The 13,845-nt window shown below is 42.0% G+C and overlaps 1 protein-coding gene across 3 annotated transcripts in view; it reads left to right on the forward strand.

The window, feature by feature from the left end:
• LOC131446138 (astrotactin-2) overlaps nucleotides 1-13,845 on the forward strand; it is a 249,769-nt gene that overhangs the window by 208,126 nt on the left and 27,798 nt on the right. For all 3 annotated transcript variants that reach the window (XM_058617167.1, XM_058617168.1, XM_058617169.1), the window contains 2 exons: nucleotides 6,394-6,527; nucleotides 8,397-8,545. In XM_058617167.1, the coding sequence (XP_058473150.1) occupies nucleotides 6,394-6,527; nucleotides 8,397-8,545 (283 nt within the window). The remainder of the gene's footprint in view (nucleotides 1-6,393; nucleotides 6,528-8,396; nucleotides 8,546-13,845) is intronic.

The raw sequence follows: 13,845 nt of genomic DNA on the forward strand, positions 1-13,845 counted from the left end.
TAGCTGCACAAACCTGTGTGTGCATGTGTAGATATTTGGAGGCAGGAAAAGGGGACCTTATATATGAAGAATAGGTTGAGATTACATACAATGAACTATCATCCCCTCTATCATTGCAATATTGCATTACATATATTGTTTGATATGATTTAAATTGTCTTAAATTGTCGCTGTGCACCTTCAACCGTGTTCCTTTCAAAGACTTGTCGCAGAGAAATTCTTACCTCATGCCTTGTGGTGGTGGCAGTTTATCCCTTTTCATGGCATGTGTGTCCATAGAGTCATCGAGGTGATGCAGTTGTAACAATTCACCTCAAGGTGGCATGAGTTGGTTAACTGTGGACACTAGAAATGCACACTGTAATACAGAGGACATAAAAAAGATGACATCATGGTTCTCTCCTCTTGTGGGGAAATCAATGTGTGAGATATATAAGTGTGTGTGTGTGTGTGTGTTTTGAAGCAACCACGCACATATCATATGTGTATGGTTCATTAATATGAGCTTAATGAACATGTGTTGTGTTTATGATTCATCCTGTGCGTGATGTCTGTGGATCTATTTGCAGTGAAAGTTAATCACATCGGATTCCTTTTACTATTTAAGGGGCTTCACTTTTACCATATTTTGCTCCGTTTTGGATTTCATCCTGTTTTGACATTGCCTTGTAACCTAACATCCATTGCACATCTCCTCCATGCATGTGTACGCCAACACAGAGCTGGATGCAGGTGACTCACACCCAACACACACACACATATGCACGCGCCATGGGGAGCAGACTGGTTCACTCTCCCCAATCAAGCATCTAATTACCTTACCTTCTATAATTACTGCAGGCTACAATAACAAATAACAGAGGCAAAAACACTGCAAGTATGCAATTATGTACCCCCCTCTCTCATTCTACATATATATATATATATGTAAGACCACACCTCCAAAGAATTGAAGGCACAAAGAAGGGGTAGACTGCAGTCGATTGCTCTGGCAAGCCCCTCTGAGGAAGCTTGAGGCAGGATTATTAGCTTCTTATTGATGTCATCGACCTCTTGAGAGGGCGGGGAGTCCATCACTCTGCTCCTCTCTTTCTCTTCTCCCTTCCCTCGGCTGCAACTGTCTTTGCTATAGTCTAAAAGGGACATGTGTACAGTATATTGAATTAGAGACACAATACAGAATGCAACATCCTGCATCTCTACACACAATCGCTCATCGCTTTCTGAGCTTTTGTTCTATCTTTTTATTTTAAGTGGCCTCTCCCAGGCTGCTTGCCTGTTTGACAGGACATGCCGTGGCCCTGCCATATCAATCTTCTCATTATCAAGCCAGAGAGGGGCTTGGTTACAACGCAAATTACCCTTACAGGAAAAGCCCATAACCCCAACTGAAAAGAAGAATGGAGGACGGATCCGGCCATTACAGACACGTGCATGAAAACATGATAAAGTCGGTGCACCTCGTAAAGTATCTCTGGTTCAAACCTTTGCCATATTTTGTACCCACCCATACATTTAAAAAAAATGAAGCCTGATAAACATGATAATCCACATTCTCCGCAGTCAACTGTTGTTATAGGGACTACTGTATTATTGCAGATGGCAGTGGGTTACCTTTCTAACAATGCAAACAAACTCGTCTGTTACAACCTGTAAATGTCAATCTCTCAAAGTACTATAATGCATATTATAGTACTTTGGTTGCAGGTATAGCTAAATTTGTCAAAGAGATGCAACTAATATGTTTTGCATTTGGATGGAAAGGTTTGCGGTTTACTCCCGCTTTGTCTTGGTATTGAATACTGCCCACGTTGCTCTGTTCTCAGGCTTGGCTAGCTTTAAACCTGGTCTTGACTTGAATTCGACTGGAACCGGTCTTGGATTTGACCTAGACTCGACTAAGGTGGTCTTGCTTACAGGCCTGCTGTGCGCGCATAAACATGCACGCACACAGATACTTCCCTGTTTTAGTGCCAGAGAAAAATACCTCAGCGGATAAATAAATAAGCTTTCGTCTGTGGAGCTTGCCAGTGGCCCTATGTCCTGTGTGGCTGTGACTGAATTATGGCAAACCTTTCGAACAAATTGGTCGTGAGTCTAATGGGTGAGAATGCTTATATCTTGCCAAGCATCCACTGCCATGCGTTCACCATAACACGGCAGCCACTTATGGGGCCGTGTCTTGTATAGCTTCAGGGGGCCACAGAGGAGCGAAAATGTGCTTGCATCAAACACAGACATTACACAGCAGGACATACTTGCACGACGTAAGAGAAGGTGCTTTTGGTGACCTCCTTGACTTTTACCATTCCCTAGTATTGGAGGAGTAAACATAGCCATAAAAAATAGCACCTATGTAATAAAACAGATTTATATTGACCTTGTCTGGCCACTATGGCAACACTCACTGTTCTACCAGCAGTGTAACATAGCACAACAGTACATAACCATTGTGCTATGTACTGTAGATAATACATTTAAAGGAAAGTTTCAGAAGTGGCTCTGGCGATTGCTTAATTAGTCTCTATGTGATTTCCTTGTTCTTCTTTGTTGGTTTATGCGTTGGGTTTATGTGGACACAGCCATTCTTCTTTGATTGTGATGTAGAGCTTCTGCTTCGAAATACAAAACACATGTCTGTGCAAGCTGCTGTAGAAACATGGTGGCCTCTGTGAAGCAAGGGTCTTGGCTGAAGTATAAAAAGCTTCATCTCAGGTTACAAAAACTGAAATGATTGTTCCAAATCTTGGTCCAAACTTCATTTAAGGTTTTGCAATTCCTCCAGGTCAATACTGGCCATTACGCAATACTAATGTGAAGAAGCTGAAATTTTAACAGCTCTCATCTTTCTATATTTATAAAGACTACCATTCTAAATAATGGACTGAATAAAAGAAAGTGTACAAACTAGTTTGATTGACTTAAAAAAAAAAAACCTTAGGCACTTGATGGAAGTTATATACAAATCATAATATCCCAGTGTTCCCTCTGACATTGCTTTGAAGCATAACTGAAGGCTAAATTTATTTGGTTTTTTTAGTTTTGGTTTGTCCTCTTTCTGTGTTGGCTTTGTTATTGTTGGCTTGCATTGCTGCTTTGCGAGACACAAGTAAGACAGCAGACGAACAGGCCAACTGACATCGCTACAAATGTCAAGTCCTATTAGATTCAAACCTCAGACAGAGTCGGCTCACCTAAAAACAATACCTGCTGTTTGAGGATTCTGCAGTGACATGGCAAACCCCTATCAACCTCTGGGTGAACCAACCCTCCATCTGGCCCCAGTGTCCAATTTCCTGGAAGTACTACTTTTGATAAGGTTCCTAGAAGTGGCCATTGGTTAACACCATTAGCCCTGAGTGATTGGAAGAGCCACATAAACGCATTTGTGCCTGCACACACATACACACACACACGGTTAGGTCTCCATTGATGGTGCCCTGTGTGTGCTGACTTAGACCCTTTACAACCACTGGTGATCGTCTTATAAATCAATACTGCGGGCCAGCTGGCCAGTGTTTTCACGTATTAGCCTCCGAAGACAGACAGTAATATGGTCAGCTTAGACTAGACAAACAGATTAATACATTAAAGAGGTCACAGTGGCCTCCTTTGCCTTCTTGTAAGTCATGACAGGCTTCTATGGAAGTGAAAGGTCCAAATAGTATTTTGGTGCCAGTGAGTCTGCAAGGCCTAAATGACATAAAGGCTTGGAATTCATGACTGGTGTTGTTGCTGATCCTCGGCGGTTATTCACTGATCTTGTCTTCTTTTTCAAAGCAGAGGGGTGATTGTATTTCAGCCGAATTTGTTCAGTATCAATAAGGTCAATTGAGATGGGTTGTGGCATATTTGTGAAAGGAGAGAGCCATGTGTTATTGTCACCATAGGGACACCGATCACTGATGCCTGAGAGAAAAGCTGTCCTGACTGCACAAAAGTTGTCTTACACTGTTACAGTCATTGCTTGGTAGGACCCTCTTTGTCAAAACACTTGCCATTTGATGTGATGCACAGAGCAAGATATCCAACGCAGAATGTACATGGATCTATAGTGTTCTGGGAAATGCATGATCTTTGGTTGATCAATAAAGTATATGATATCTACTAACTACACTGAAAACAGAAGTATCTTCTCCTGGGCCTCCTGTCCTTGGTGTCCCTGGCTTCCTTTCCTTACATCAGTAGGACATATCACCGTTTTTCACCACCAAACACTTGACATTATTATCATATACTATTTCATCTCCTTGCTTTTAAAGCAAGAAGATCCCCCACCCCTGTGTCCCCACCCAACCCTCAACTCATTTTGTAAACCACAACTAGATTCCCTGTTTACCCAGTGGAGACTGGCTTGCATTACTCTTCAAACATAAACACGGTGGTAATCGCTTTGTCTATTTTTCACATGTGCAGCCATGCAATCAAGCGCACAGACCCATATGGGGTTTTTTGAGGAATCTGGTGCTGGTAAACGAATGGCCGTCCTGTGGTCTTTCTCTCTTTTGCCCCTGGCAGTGGAGGTCTTTTCTCATATTTGCCTAGTCTGCACACATACATAGACCTTGAGCCCAGGTTTTTCTTCTTGTCTTCGCCTGTGGCCTGCTTCCCATCGACAAGAGGTGGCAAGACCCCTGTTGCTGTTGCTTTCTGACGGCATTGAGCCACATGGGTTTGGGCAAAGGGAAGAAAACTGAAAAACTTTCGAAGGGTTATTATATGTCCGTGGCTAACAGTGATTGCCTATCCCCCATAATAACTGCTCATTCAGCAGACTAATTGAGAAAGGCTTGTATTGGAGGATAAATAATGAGAAAGCCTTGACTGGTGAAGGTCCCACAGTAAGATGGGGAGCTACAGGAATCTACACTTTAATACCTTTTTTCCGGGCCAACTTCCTTTAGTCTTTCTAGCCTCTTTGCTTATTTTTCTCATTCTTCCATCCTCTACTGCTAGAGTAATTTTCACTCCCAAGATCCTTTACCTTCCATGAAAGTGAGTGGTACTGGAAGTCAGTTCCCATGAAAGACTATTTAGTCTCTTTTACAGCTAACAATACAGTGTTGTGGAAATGCTAACATCAGCTTCTGAGTGCATACCCTGACTCGTTTTTGGCCAAGCCCTCTGCCTTTCTGGTCAGGACTATGCCCAAAGTCATCTCAAATGTCACATTCACTAATCAGCACGCTGCAGAAATCTCCCTTGGCATTTCTCCAAAGAAATGAAACAACCAACTGTGGAAATCAATCATTAATTGAAGTGTGTTTTCGCATGAGCCCATGGATACCCGCTGCATGTGCGTGGTTGTCTTTAAGATGTGTGTGGTCTCATCTCTTTCTTTTGTTTTAGGATAAGTGGCTGTCATGGTCTATTGGAACAAAGGAGTGGCTACTCTCTCCTTTTTGTTGGATGCCTGTTACCCAGTGATAATGTTTTCCGCACGGTTCCAGTGTCCTATTTTTGTGACCATGATCAAGCCCATCTCCAAACTTGTCTGCGTGAGGCTGCACTACCAACTGGTCAGAGCACATAAATAACTGAGTGCTCCATTGATCCACGGTGTGAGAGGGGGAGCCAGAGGGCTGGCGAACTCCCTTGAACTCACTCTATATCATGGCTGCGGCTTTAGGGAAAGCCCTGACATTATACTTTATTACTTTGACGATTATATTGGCATTTGGCTGCCTTTTAGAGAATGACTGAGCTTCTGCCTTTGATTTTTTTTTTCTCTTTCCCCCGTTAATGAAGCAGCACAAGGAGATGTTAGGAGATGACATCATCTCCTAACATCTCACTACCCGCCCCCTCCATCCCCTTCACAGACAGATCGACAGCGACGCCGACAGATACGCACCCACTTACACACACGCGCGCGCACACAAAGAGACACATAGAATGGAGGAGGTGGGGAGTGTCACAGCTTTCACACCTCCATCATAAAAGAGTCACAGTGCATCCATGATATCACAGAGCAAGCTTGTCAATATTAGTGAGATGTTCCTGCCTTCTGGTAATTGGGTACGGTGGGTATGAAAAGGTCACTGTGTGTGTGTGTGTGTGTGTGTGTGTGTGAGACGGAGAGAGAGAGAGAGACCAGCTTTGATTTGGATAGCGCTCACTTCCTCAATGGGCTGTTAAAGAAAGGCTGAGATTTGACATGTTGGCACTCATTTTTAGTGTGGCAGGTAAAAGGAAATGAATATGTCATCGGAAAGTCATCATATATATGTGTGTCAGTAGTATGTGTGTGTGCCTGAGTGTATGTCGGGATATGGGGGGGGGGGGTTGAAAGAGGTGAGTCGGGCGAGAGATGGGGGTGGGGTAAGCGTCGATGGACGGGGAGTTAATGTTCAAAGAGATAATTGCATTTCTCTCACCTGTTACCCTTTACAGGCCTTCAAAAGCGCCACAATGAGCTCATACTGGTGTGCTGGAAAGGGCGATGTCATTGATAACTGGTGTCGCTGTGACCTGAGTGCCTTCAGCAAAGATGGCCTGCCTAACTGCAGTCCCCTCAGGAAGCCAATGTAAGTGTGAGGTGACACCATGACACCTAGGATGTCATGCACAGCACATGAGGGATTTCATGGATGCATGCACTGATGCACCGCAAGCACACTGCATGTGGACGTGTACACACACACACACACACACACACACACACACACACACATACACAACACACACACGCACACACACACACACATCTCTTCTGATGTCTGAGGCACTTGAGGAAGTTGTAGATAAAAGTACAGTCCCCAAAGTTATAATAACTGTCAGTCAGTTCTTACACCCCTCTAAAAAAGAACACTCTTCCATTCAAGATGTCCTAATAATACCCGTGAGGGTTCAGTGAGTCACCTAGCTATTGTTGTCCTGAGAACTTTTGAAAATAAACAGGAAGTTGAGAGTGATACTTCCGAGGATGAGGCTTTAAAGTATTTAAAAGATGCCGAGCATATTTTATTGGTAAACTGAGATCCAGGATGGATGCCAGCATATACTGGGCACCAGTGTTCAATAATAATAAAAGCTTAACAAGAATAAAATATAGTGTATCATCCATAAAACATTCTGAGATCCAAAACCTAATGACATTTGCACCCAATGTAATCATTTCTTTGCTAAGGCCCTGCCCATATATCAACTATAATCAAATGTATACTTTTAAATACTACTCAGTCTCAGAACTTGTGTTTTTAAAGTTGCTGATGTTAAACCAATTCTTCATGCAAACATGTCACAATGTCATTGTTGGTAAATGGAGATGATGCCATCGTCCAACTACAAAATGGCATTAACGATAATGTGACTTACTGTACCTGTGTAAGATGTGCAATAGCACGATCAGTTGTGACCCATCGACTGGACATTATCCAACATTCAAGTGAATATAATTGTATTAAGATGTCCTAACCTAAATAAATTATTTTATTTTAATGTTAGTGGATCATAAAGATCCCATTCTGGTTTGTAATACTAAGATAAATAGATTCCTAATTTTATAACTATGGCTTTCCTAATGTGGGTCAGTTCATGTCAGTGTGCCATGTCGAAATTGGCTCAAGATTTGAGTGCTTAATAACAATACATACTGTTTCCAGAATGTAGAATGAACAATTGTAACTACAATTCAAAAACTGCTGCTATTTGGAAATTGCATTGAGATTTAGCAATGCTTTATCAAAAGTCTTGTTTTTTTGTTTGTTTTTTTTGCTTTTCTTGCACTTATATTTGAGACTTAGATTATGTCGCATAAGTGTTGCACAAGTAGTTACTTTTATGGTCATTTTTTTGTTTTGTGCATTGTGGTTTAGGAGTTTTGGTCATGCTTTGTGTGGGCTCACGCTGCTGGCACGAACGTTGCAGCAGCCAAATCTCTCACTCTGACCAGCGGCAGAGTGTAAGACTTAAAAAAAACAAAACTGCAGCACGTATTATTATTATTGTCTATGGTTTTATGAAAGAAGGATAACCTGCCTCACTGTCTCTCTCACACCATTGTCACAGACACAGCTGCAGGGCACACGATATGGAAAAACTGCTCTTTTATCTCTTTTGATAAATTAGAAAGGGAAAACTGCGCCAGGCAAACTGCTGGAGAACAGGTGGCATTGGAATGTTGTTTTGTTTGAAGATGTTTTTTGCCATCCTGTTGTCCAGTGAGATGTTGGCGCAGATGACTGTTTCTGCTTCAACATAGAAATTACCTCATGGGATGACTACTTTTCCACTCTCGATTCATGTCCATATTTTTGGACATTTGGCGCATGCATGCATGCACACAGTTTAATCTGAAATGTACTGCTTTGCTTGGCTTTAGATCTCATCGGTCATATTGTATGTATCTGACTTCTCTGTCCCTAATGTTTGTCTTGTCCGTATTGCTCCATTAGTTTGCGCCTAGCCCCTTATCTGGAGCCCTCAAGCACAATGGTGGCCCTGGAGTGGATGGATGTGGAGCCTCTGATTGGGTGCAAGATTTCTGACTATATCATCCAGCACAAACGAGTGGACGACCCCATGGAGGCAGAGGTCTACACAGGTAGAAAAAACTAAATCTTAAAACCTGAGTTAATATAGTCTTTTTACTTTAACTTTTATATCGCTGAATTTCCATGTAAGCGAGCCAGTCTGTCTGTTGGCTTGAAATTCATTTGGAACATTTTCCTCAGTTATTAGATCAAACCTTCCCCCTTATTCTGCTCGTATAAGACGTTAACCAATTACCCAAATGTCTCCATTAAAATGTACTTTTAGGGTATGTTTACACAATTACATTTCTGCATGTAAGCCATTATTGAGTAGTGCACACACACACAAATACACAATGGGAGCAGGGGGTTGCCTGCTTTATTTATATACACCTCTGGTGTGGTGTGGATGGAGAGGGATTCACTCATCCCAAGCACACTCAAACTCGAAAGCTTTCTGCTTCAAGTCCACTCAGACCATACGGTCTCAGCTGACCACTAAGTCCACCGCGCTTTGTTTACTTACCAAATTAAATTAAGTTTACTTTGAGGAGATTAACGGCATTAAAGGCTCTAAGTTGCAGAAATGAGTTGAATCCCACGATCACCTCCTGAGTAGCTGAGTTTTGGGCAAAGTTTCTGAAAATACCCATGTTAATGTTTTGACTGCAAACGTACATTGTTGACCGCGCTGAGAGAAAACAATTACCCGGTTAATACTTTAGGTCAATGATGAGCAGATGGTGAAAGCAGACGGGACAATAAAGTGCCACGATTACATAAGAGAATATGTTTGAGGAGTTGCGATGTGGACACTATAAATGTGAAAGTTCCGGTTACAATTGTAATTGGGAAATAAGATCAAAGTTTTGGTCTTTGGATACAGAGCAGAGGGAGGCTGAAGATGGGGGAAAATGACAGGCAAACTTATCAGAAGCTGTAAATGGTTCTGACCAATGTGCTGTGGGGCAAGGTAAGTGGTTATAGTTGCGATGAGTGTCTGGGGTGAATCAGCGGGAGGGTGATAGAACTTTAATAACATTGAAGAAATTAGGTGGTCTGGAGGAAGCTAGCTTTAGTCACTGGGAAGCCTGGACAGGTCATCTATCACCCCTGGGAAGAGAGCTGATGAAGAGTGGGCACCAGCAAGCAAAGGGAGGATACAGATCGCTAGAGACAGGCATGCTGGCAGAGGTGATGTAGGAAGGGGCAGATGGTGTGGGTGAGTCATTCTGCTATGTGCCAGTCACCACTATAAATCATGTCATTATAGACAGTGTAGTATATAGATTAGAAGTAATCACCTTCATCATTTGTCTTCATATTGTCGTCATATTCTCTTCGTGTCTTTTTGCTGTTCAGTCGCTTTTGCTTGATTACACGGTCAACGCTGAATAAACAAGACAAACTAAACTAATTATAAACCATGAGAAGTAACAGGGACTAAAAAGTTTCCCCTCGCTCATTTGTTACACAAATGTTACACAAACAAAAATATCACAGATTATTTAAAAACTGTACTTCTCAGGCAGGAAGTATGCTATTCCATAAACTTTTCCTCTACATTATTGAAAGTTGCGGAAATCTCTGTTCTCCAAAGCTTGAGCCTGCTAATTGTTGGAAGGTATTGCCATGGTCGATTAATAAAATGGTCGTAGCCTTTTAAAATGTTGAGATTGTGTTTCCCGGACTCAGCGAAATGAAAAACAGGCATCGTATTGGAGAAGTATAACTTTCTCACACTTATTTTGAAATGACTTTATTTGTATTCCCTATACACACCCTGTACACACTGTCTAGGAAAATGGAAAATTGTATAATGAAACCAAAAGCTGTCATCAGAAGTTCAGTTAAACTTTGAGACCAGGCTTACCTTATAAATACCCAGCGTAATAAACATACCCAACCTACCCCTCTTGACTTTTGTAGACAGATACTGACACACACACACACACACACACACATTCCCCTATGGAAGCTGCCAGAGAAACTAGTCCACTGTTGGCAGCTGAGCAGCCTTGATGGAGTAGTTTTGGGATAAAAACTTTGTGCACGGACATCTTGGTGGTTTTCTGGAAACAAGTGGAAACAGCAAGTGTTTCTCCTTCATTTTCCTGTTCTTTTTTTTTGTAAAACTGTGGGATGATTTGGACCGGTGAGCTTGCAGTCAAGCGTGTTCAGGATCAGTCTTAGCTGGGATATTATTGGGAAAAAAACACAAAAAAGGTTATGTTAGTGCAAGCCCTCAGACTTTCACAGTTTTTACGAGTACATTTTTACAAAACTAAACTCAAAATATAATCTTTTGAATAGAAGTACAACTTGGATTTTTGTGGAGCTGGACATGGACCATTTCAGTTACTCACATCCAATCATGAAAACAAATGTTAGACACAACATACAACAAAAGAATGATTAAACATGATGTGTTGGAGAGATGCAACGTATAACCTACTTCCATTATTGTCAGTATTTAGAGAACCTGCGGGTGAAGGGCTACAGTTGGCTATTGGAGCCGCAGAAGCCAAGGGCTGCATCTGCATCCATCGCCAAGTTGAAATACTGCTTCATGCCAGTGTTTGAGGGAGGAAGACAAATAGACAGCCACACAAATACTTAAACATGCTTAGCATGACTCACACACTCACAGAACACACGTTTAGCCATGTGCACACTTGTACAGATGGCAGACGGGGAGCCTGGAGACGCAGACACTTGGCTTCAGCCCTCAATTAGTTCATGAAGCCATGGTTCTCTGTCAGTGTTGTCTAGACTACAATAGCAGAGGAGACTGTATCGCTCCTGAGGCGGACGTTTTTAAGGTCACTCATATGACGGTAAGACGAAAGGTATTTTCCAGCTTCAGAGTTTCCATAGATTGCAAGGAACTGATTCCAGGTTCAAGGAAACAATGTGTGCTACCTGCTGCTAAACCGATTGCAGATGTGTCATCAATTCAGTTTATGTTCGCAAAGTTCATTTAATTTTCCATTTTTCCAAGTTTACCATATGATCACTGAAAGTATAACGCCAATCCTGGCCCTCACTCAAAAGCCTAAATGTAGCCATATATGATGTACCCTCTTGGGATATGTGGGGATCAGTTTAAAAACTTCCAAAGCCCTGTTATCACTCCAGTTATCACTGCAGATGGCGTGATGTATCTGTTTTGGAATGCAGAAGGTTCATCAGCAGCTTGGGTGACACTTTTATACATGTTTAGAAGCAGCTTCAAATGATGTAATAGGCTTTCAGCGTGGGTTTTTCATCTGTAACAGCTTCCTGGATGAATCACGATGTAATCAAAGAGTCCTTGAGAAACTTGTCTGTGAATAGTATCTCCTTTTCTGAGCTAACATCCATACATGTTGCTTATGTGGCTCCCGTCTGCTTGACTTAAATTCAAGAAATGATATCACACCTCTGTTTGGAACATAGCATACCTCAGGGATTTATGATTTCTGGCAGTGTACAAGAATGCAAAGGGGAAATTGGAAGTGTCTTCCTGAAGCCTGCCCCACACATTTTCAAATCTGACTTCATTTTAAAAACTTGGGAAACCACAGACGCATCCAACTCTGTAACCGATTTTCAATGTTTTAATCTTGAGAAAGCACAGTGGACGACTGGGTCGTCCACTCTGATGCAGGACCACACACTTGGCATTTAATCAAATGATTTCAGGGAGGAGATTCGGGATCTCATAGGAACTCACTTGATTTAACGGGACTTCGGAATATAAACAGACATGGAGGCAGACTGTCGTCGTCATTAGTTAATAGCTGTTGTGTGTGCACAATGTTTTGTGCTGAGAAACGCAAAAGAAGCTGTGGATGAGCTCATGGCTGAGGAGACGGAATCAACTTGGCTTGTACAAGTTATGGTTCTAAACAAAGGTAGGCAACATTCATCTTCCCGGTCAGCTCGCTCTCATTGGTTATTGCGGAGTGGTCACGTTGTTTAGTTGTAAATATATCAAACATGTTTAAAACTTATGATTTGAAATCAGGAAGACTGATGCGGCCAATGACAGGATGATTTGGCCAGCTAATCTGTTCAAATCGGCCTCAAATCGGAAGGTAGCAGGGATTGTCGGAAGGGCCAGATCGGGAAAGACATCTGGCCAATTATCGTCTCGTGTGGGGCAGGCTTTAGATGCATCAAAATGATGGGTGGTGCAAGGATCAATGATGTTTGCTCAGTGGCTATTTCTATTACCATCAATGCAGATGGACCGGAATGGAATTTGTCAATTTCTTCTCTGTCATCATCATGTTTACTGAATAGCTGTTCATTTGGTTAACACAGAGAAGAAAATATTATATCTACGAATACTTTACTCAAGAAAATATCACCCTAAAATTAAAGCAGGTAAAAGTTAATTGTATGTGCAATATGCTATATTTTACAACTTTTATGGCTTTGCGCTTTCCTCACTTGGCATCATAAACCAGGCACCACAAGATCTAATTGTTTCTTTTCACATCTGTTGCTGACTTGTCTCAAGATCCCTTCCATCTCTTACTTTGTCTTTTATAAAGATATACTGTAAGTTGTGTAGGAGGAAGACTTTAACGGGATTAGGCCATTTGGTAGCATCACTGGTTTCTTTCAGAACTGTAACAACCATTAATAACTCAGATCACTCCACTTATCAGTGCTCTTTGACCAAAAAAACTCATCTTTTCATGAAGGTTTCCCCTTGGTCTCTCACAAATCTTTCTCTCTGAGGTCAACAGTAACTGGGAGTTAGTCTTGCTTCTTTGATGTGCAAGGAGACCATCTGAGCCCTTAGTCCATATATCTCCTCGTTTAAATGGACATGGTGCACCACTGACAGACCTCACCACCTAGGTCTGGACTCATGTTTGCATGGTTGTAAAGCATAAGAGAGAAACATGCATCTATGACCATCTACGGTGTATGCAACACAGATGGTTTTCACATGTGGGTTTTGAAACTCATTTGCGAATCCCTACCACCATAAGAATCCATATTTCATTAAGGTAACCTCAACCTGTAGAACATTCGGATGCAGCCAATTTGCTGATCTTTGAGGAAACTCAAGCGTCATATCACAGCCATTATTGATTCCTCAGCGCAGAGAGCCCACTGGGAAAACGGCACACCGAACTGCAACTTGAGCCATATATAGTCAGCAATTATCAGTGCACCAATAATAATAAATTTAGCGGCAAATGCGTCAAATGAGTTTAATTTTAAGACCTGGGTAAGACACAGCCTTACCATGACATCCAGTGATAGCTCCATGGAGAGGCTGTGATCATCAGCTCAGGATCGACCCATCCTTGCGGCAGAGTTGAAGGTGGGGTCATCTGCTTGCATTAAACAAAACCACTAGAATGAGGTG

The sequence above is a fragment of the Solea solea genome, chromosome 19 (genome assembly GCF_958295425.1).
Source record: "Solea solea chromosome 19, fSolSol10.1, whole genome shotgun sequence".
Lineage (NCBI taxonomy): Eukaryota > Metazoa > Chordata > Actinopteri > Pleuronectiformes > Soleidae > Solea > Solea solea.